This window comes from Chelon labrosus (genome assembly GCF_963514085.1).
Source record: "Chelon labrosus genome assembly, chromosome: 10".
In the NCBI taxonomy this organism is placed as follows: Eukaryota; Metazoa; Chordata; class Actinopteri; order Mugiliformes; family Mugilidae; genus Chelon; species Chelon labrosus.
This window is the reverse complement of record NC_140360.1, coordinates 28,065,038-28,072,254: the sequence shown is the minus strand read 5'-3', so window position 1 is coordinate 28,072,254 and position 7,217 is coordinate 28,065,038. Positions and strand designations below refer to the sequence as shown.

Below are 7,217 nucleotides of genomic sequence, written 5' to 3'. Positions count from 1 at the left end.
TCATAATTTGTAGAAAAATTTCCTTGTAATCTCCCATATGGGAGTTTTTTGGTTGCACTGGGGATTTGAACTGGCAACCAGAGTCACAAAGGGCCCCCCTCCCCTGCTCGTACAGAACTGGAATCATCTCATTAAGACATTCCCAGTATATAGTGTTTATAAACAGCCTCTTGTTCGTCCCTGGTGATGGATGGAGGCACCCTATCGCTGGCGCTTCCTGCTGACTCCCCAACCCTTAAGCTTAACAATCTCTCTGCCACTGTTTCACAACCACACACAGTAACACCCCCCAATACACACGCACACTTACTGGACCCTTGATATTTTTTGCTCTGACCTTACTCCCTCGGTGGGTGGGCCCTTACTGTTTTCAGTGTGCGTGACTGCGTTAGGTTTAATGGGGAGGGTGCGTGGGTGTTATGAGGGGAGGACGGTGCGACTGAGAGGCCAGTGTGAATCTGCTAATGAAGAAAAACAACATGGCTGTCAAGGCCTCCCAGGAGCAGGTCAAACGCAGTCCCTGCATGGTGAGGTCAGTGAAGGCAAAGGGTCAAAGGTCAGCATCAAGGCCAAGAACGGGCTGCAAAAAGTGGGAGGTGAAGAGAGTACACTGTTAGAGAGGGAGAGCTCGCAGGGAGGTTTTCTTGTCAAAAGGAGCAGTTCCAATAAAAATAATAAATTAGAGCAAGAAAAAAATATATATATTTACAGTATGAAATAAGTGAGATAATCCAGAGAACACTTTAATCTTTACAGAACACTGACCCACCACATATAGTTAACATTTCTACAGTACAAAACTTTGCATTAAAATGTGCAAAAACAACAAAGATGAAAATGAAAATGTGTGAATTAAACCAAGCTGTGAGTGTCTTTTATCACCAGTGCAATAGAAATTGGTCAATATGTACTGTAAAAAAACAGAATAAAACAATAAGACTACAATTAAAAAGATACCTAACATGCACAAAAAAGATACACGCAAATATTATTTGCTGATTATGGCACTGTGTGTAACTGTCAATTAAAAGAGACTAAATACAAATTTCGTCTTTTCCGAGGAGACACGTCATTTATGTATCAAAGAGCCCGAAGACAAAAGATTTGAGATACAGGACAAAATCCGAGACACTGCAATGAGATCAGACAGGGCTCTGTGCAGTGGTTAGCCAACAGACAAAGGGTTTGGCAACTTAAAATCATGGGAATACATTTGGAGGGAACTCTGTGTGGAATGATCACTCTCACTAGTCTGTACATAGATTGATATTAAACCGAGAGTCCAGGTAGACAGGAGCAGTTTCTACCCATGTTTGAAAAAAATAACTACAAACTGTCCCTTTAAAACTTCAAATTAAAAGCACTATAAATCAGCTGACCCAAAGAACTTCAACTTCATCTCTGTAATTTGCAGATAAACTGTAAACATTAATGTGGACAAGAGCACAATAAATAAAAAAAAACATAAAATTAAACTAACGTGTACAGCTTTTTCTTTTTATATCCTGATGTTGTGTTGGAAATGTGATTCGGAGCATTTCACATTAGGTGAGTGCTTCATTGAATCCCACCACTAGCAGACACTGTTGGTTTAGCTCCCCATCAACGGCGTTGCCTCGTCTCCGGTGCCAACGTCCAGCCGGATCGGAGCGTTACGGTATATGAGGAATTGCATTGAGATCTGACCCACAGTGTTAAGGTAAACTAAAAATATCCTGGAAAAGAGACCGTTTAAAGCAGAAGAACAAGACATTTGGTACTAGCTTTTTCAATTCTGAGTGCTTATGTAACGAAAATGTGGGAAACAGCTTGCTAGCATTGTACTTTATGGCCTAAACATGTGCATTTTACTGAGCAGCTGACAGGGACTCCTTTATATCTGCTGTACAACTGGAACCATAGAAACAGCATAAGTTCAGTGTAAGGCAATAGTATCAGTTCAAACTGAAATACAATGTCAGCTAAGGCTCATCCTGTACAACTGTCTACTCTTAGCCTGGTTAATGGGAAAGAAACCTGCATTTATTCAAGCTGCCAAAGCCATACTGTGCTGTCCATAGAAAATTTAAAAACCTTGAACACACTCTGTAATCTGCAAAGAAGTAAATATGAAACCCAGGTCAGGAAATAGTTATCTTAGCTTGAGGTGAAAACTGGGAAGCTAGTCCCTTCACCTCTTTTCTCATTTCTCTCTATACAAAAACAACACATTGTAGTTGTAAACTGTGAGTGTGTGTATTTGGTGTATTAGCATGTTTGGATGTAATCGACATGTTAATCAGTGGAGGCTGGTGGCTATGAAGAGGGCACTGATCAATATATTGGCTTCACTTCCTCTTTGGAAAAGGCTGACAGCAAGGTGCTGTGCACTGATAATATTCTAAATATAGCAAACACTTTAACATAGGTGACATAGCAGTTCTTTGCTTGACTTCCTGGTCTGTACTCCTGTCAGTCTGGTTTCTAAAGAGAAACCAAACCGTAGTATCTAACTTAGTTAGCTGTAGCTTCATATTTACTGTAGAGATATGACAGTGGAATCAATCTCCTCATTGAACTCTGCAAGAAAGCAAATTAGAGATTTTCCCAAAACACTGAGCTTTTTTTTTTGGAGGTGACAAGGTATGATACACTGACAGTAGGAGGAAATTTTCCCCCTGTGACCACATCTTAGGTTAATGTAAATATTTGCTAGTGCTGACTTCCAGTGACTGAGTTTGCCACATTTACAGTAGCAAACTGATCGTGTCATTTGTTCAGTAAAAGCGCTGTTCAGGCACTTTTGCAAGATAGCCTGGTGAAAAACTGCAACCCAACAGCGTCGTTTAGCCTCATGCTTCAACATTGTCCATATATTAATTAAAAGCAAAGCAGCATGCCACTTGATATGTTAGTCTAACACGTTTGCACAGTGCAAAGAACCTGGGAAGCTTTACAGCCCTGTATTTTTGGCAGCCAACTAATTCCCCTGTCAGTGCTTGGACCTTTGATACTGTATATCATGTTTCCACACACACACACACGCAGTAATTAGAGTCATAAGACCTAAACCCGTGAAGTGTTTTTTTTTTTTTCTTTCAGCTCAGCATTTTCTAAAATGTAGCACGTACATTAGATCACGGACAGTCCTGAGGCCCAGCAGCAGCTACCAGGTTTCTCTTTTAAAGGATACAATGAGGTCCAAGGTGAGGGTGCCGAGGCTGCCAATGAGCCAGGGCAGGTGATGGATCAGGTAGCTCCTCTCACCCTCATCCTTGTCAGGGTTCTTCAGTAGGACACTCGTCCCATAAAAAGTGTTTCCCACAATGATGAGTGCAAAAAGGAAGTAAGACACTCCCTGGGTGGACTTCCTCTTGAACTGCAGTGAGAAATTAGACAACAGGAGAAGAAGAGCGTAAAATTAAAATCTCCTTTAAAAAGAATGGACAGTGTTTTACACAGCTTCCACTTCTATCCTCTACATTGGTGTGATATGAGCACACTTAAGAAGAGAAAGAACACTTCGCTGAGTTATATTCACTTCCACTTTTTGTTAGCTCAGTTCTCAGGCACACTGAATCCTGCTTCTTTCACCCTGCTATACATTTCTTATCTTCATCTTATACAGAAAATTGAAAACACATAAGACGCTTGAAGACAGAGCTTTCACTGGGTTCATTTTCAATCTTTCATGAATGAACTTCTTTAAGATAATTTCCAAACCCCATTTGGATCTGCACGATTTCTATTCCCACCGACTATTAGGGTTTGTTAACTTGTTAACAACACAGACAGTAATATCCTCATTTGTTTCATATTATTTGACTCTCGTGTGATTTATTATTTTTCCCTAACTTTACTTTTTGTAGGTTACACCCTTAAAATTATTTCAACAAGGTCAAAGTTAAAAACAACAACTATACAACTCTGAAAGTCTGAATTATACCTTGATGCTTATTATCCATTATCATATGGATTAGTAACAACTGATGCGCAGCATAGAAATCTAAATGTGTTTTCTCATACTCACATTAGTGTACATCTGTGGAAGTCTGGAACAGAGGTAGAGCACCGATGACACTGACCCGATGGAGAAACCAATAATCTCTTTAGGGGTAAAAGGCTGAAGCGACATAGGGGCAGACGCAGCGTTAGAGTAGGATAAGATAAACAGACGTACATGGTTCACTTCCTTCAGATCAATAACAAATCAACAGGACTCACCTTGATATGATCAGAGGAGGCAAGCAACGAGCGACTTCTGAACCCTAAGGAAATAGTTTCCTGTTGGGTGTCCATGCTGGGGAGGTGGCAAAAGCTTGTGGTAAAGCCCAGGACGCAGACTACACCCAACACATGTAAAGCTCTCCTTCCTGGTGAAGAGACAACACATGGCTCCATCATCAATACAACGAAAGACACCTCTCCACATTCCATCGGGCAAAGGTTACCATGTCAAATGTCATCAATAAGGAGATAAAAACTACAGCAATAGGAAGGATGTGATGACGTCTTTTACTGAGAACACGCAATACCCTGTTCCTTTGAATACATTTATAGAACTGAAACTCCCTGCACAAAGCAAGACTTTTAGTTCTTTTAGAGGGGGTGTAATGAGTACTACAATGAAAATAAGACAAACCAGGAGCACTCACTTTCAGCCATTTTGTTCTGTAACTTGTAGTAAATGTACATGCCCAGCATCACCAAGTCAGCCAAAACATAATAAATTGCTGTGTATGTCTGGATGACAAGGAGAGAAAGACAAAAAACAAGACAGAGAATTAATGGAAAAATTTGATTTTCTTCTCACAAACCAAGTCATTATCATGTCTTTGATGACAGACAGGCGATCAATAAGAATCTGAATAGTCAGCCATCTCCTTGATCAAGAAACAAACAACAATGAGCTGCTAACAGCTTTAATAAACTTTAGAGATAACATCTGGTTCTTTCAAGTACTAATGAGCATTTAGCATTGATCTTCACATTTTGTAGGTCAAACATTAATCTAAAAAACACACAAAGACTAATAGATTCATTGATTTTAGCAATCATTATATCCATTTAGTCACCTGAAGAGGAAGCTGGTCTGCTAAAAAGGAGCCCACCAGATTGCACGAGTCCCCTCCCAACCACAGCAGCAGAAACCAAATAGAGAGGGCGCTGTCCATATTCCCTGTTTTACATGAACTGTAGTACTGCCTGTAATCAAAAAGAACTCACAGAATTGGACATGAAATTTAAGCACAATTGGCTTTTCCTCTAAGAGGCACAGAGGCACACACTTACGGAAGTGAAGACACCATGAAACAGAGGATGGACAGGAGGCCCAGGTAGACACTGGCCATGTCCCTCGCATCCTGAGCACATTCCCCGAGCCCGTCCCAGACCCATTTAGACCCATTAGGACACAAAGAAGTGAAATTTCCTTCAGTGGTCAATCCAACCGTTGTGCGAGTGAGGACTCCGTCTGTCCACATGTTCTGCACGAGAGAGAGAGAAAAAAGACTGTAAATACTGACTAACATCAAAATACACTGCATCCTCATTCGTTTCATCTAGATCCTTTCTGTCTCTACCTGGCCAGCTTCAAACTATCCTATCTTCTCACTATATCACCAGCTTCCAAGAGTTTCCAGACATCCATCGCCCATTCAAAAACAGGCATATAAATAATAATATTAAAAAACAAACAAAAAAAACATCACATCTAAATCAGAGATCTTAAAATACCTCAGAGGTTGCTAACAAGTTAAACCCATCATAGAAACATGATGTTTAGATCCTGCTGTTGTTCCGATGATTAGATCAAGGCAGCGGGGATTAAATGAAAAGTGACTATATGTGTAATTACATTCATACATGGCAGAAAACCAGGAAACATGTTTTGTTCACACAAAGCACTTAGCAGAAAAATTACCCAAACGACGCGGTAGCTACTGAGCAACAACAGCTACAGAATAAATGGCTGCTGGATCCTGTGTTTAGCTTGTACACGTAAAACGTCAATAAATCACCTCCAGAAGTAAATATTGAAAGATAATAATCTTGCCTGTGAGCCCATCGCAGAACAACAACCACTCAGAAACTGAGGAGATGACACAAAAGCAGGCGACAAACTGGTAAACAAGTTAGAACTGTGCCCGACTGATTGGTGGGTTAACGTCTAACGTCATCAGAATGCGCATCACGTGACTCGCTGCCAAAACAAACCGGAGGGCCTTCAAAATAAAAGTTTCATTTGTGTATGTGTACATTTAATCAGTGTATCAGTTTATGAAGGTAAAAATGTATATTATACATTGTGTAGACAATTAATTCATTTATATTTTAGACATTTACTTATTTTAGCACAATTTCGAGAGTAGATAGAAATCATTCTGATTCACAGATCAAGATTTACTTTATAACAGTATAATTCTCTGGTGGAGACTGTACAACTGTCAAACGTTTATTAAGACTGTGAAACAAGCCACTGGTATTTCTTCTTCATGTCTGTAGAAGAGGGGCGACTCGGCGATGCTCACAAATTTCACATACTCTCATCACATATCAACAAGCCTTGTTAAACTGGATTATTTCTCCCCACACGCTAATTCACTTATTAGTCCTGAGCCGTCTTTAGTAGCTACTGCGGCCCCCTGCATTCTTCAAGCCAACTTTGCATTTTAGTATGCAGTCGTGAGAAAATAAACTGCTGGTAGGCCTAAATTTACTCGAGTAATGTATGAGAACTTTGAGTTTTTCTTCATTTTAAACTACTTTCTACGCTAATATATTTCAAAGGGAGATATGCTCTACAAAAGTTGTTACAGAAAATTATACATACAGCATCACATTATAATGAATGACTTAAAAATAATGTGAACTCTTACAGTAATCTAAACCACTCAAGAGTACACAAAAAAAATTTGCTCCATCTCAGTAAACCAGTCACATCTGAAAACTGTTTGCAACAATACAACACTAAAAGACATGGATAGCTGTTTTACTGATGATACATTATTTTACTAAAGTACGATTACATAACTTAAAACTTAATGTAACCTATCGTTTTAAATTTGTGTATTGTCTCTGACTTGTATGCAAATAATCTGTGTTAACTTTGCGGCAGTAAGTTAGTAGAGGACGTACTTCTCGTTTCTTATATTGGACATGATGACATGAGACTGTCAGTTGTCGCTGTCACACTAAAACAAAGCTGGTCTCTTTATTTCTCGTTATGCGACTTATAG

At 39.6% G+C, this 7,217-nt stretch overlaps 1 protein-coding gene across 1 annotated transcript; it reads right to left on the bottom strand.

Annotated features, from left to right (window-relative positions):
• Positions 1 to 700: 700 nt before the first annotated feature.
• slc66a1 (solute carrier family 66 member 1) lies at positions 701 to 6,256 on the bottom strand. The gene is made up of 8 exons (XM_084552888.1): positions 6,000 to 6,256; positions 5,272 to 5,465; positions 5,055 to 5,184; positions 4,635 to 4,722; positions 4,204 to 4,352; positions 4,010 to 4,102; positions 3,173 to 3,358; positions 701 to 1,681 (listed from the first exon to the last, which is right to left on the bottom strand). Exons 2-8 carry the CDS (start codon positions 5,460 to 5,462, stop codon positions 1,592 to 1,594), a joined length of 927 nt encoding a protein of 308 aa, XP_084409014.1. The 5' UTR covers positions 5,463 to 5,465; positions 6,000 to 6,256; the 3' UTR covers positions 701 to 1,591.
• Between the last annotated feature and the right edge of the window lie 961 nt (positions 6,257 to 7,217).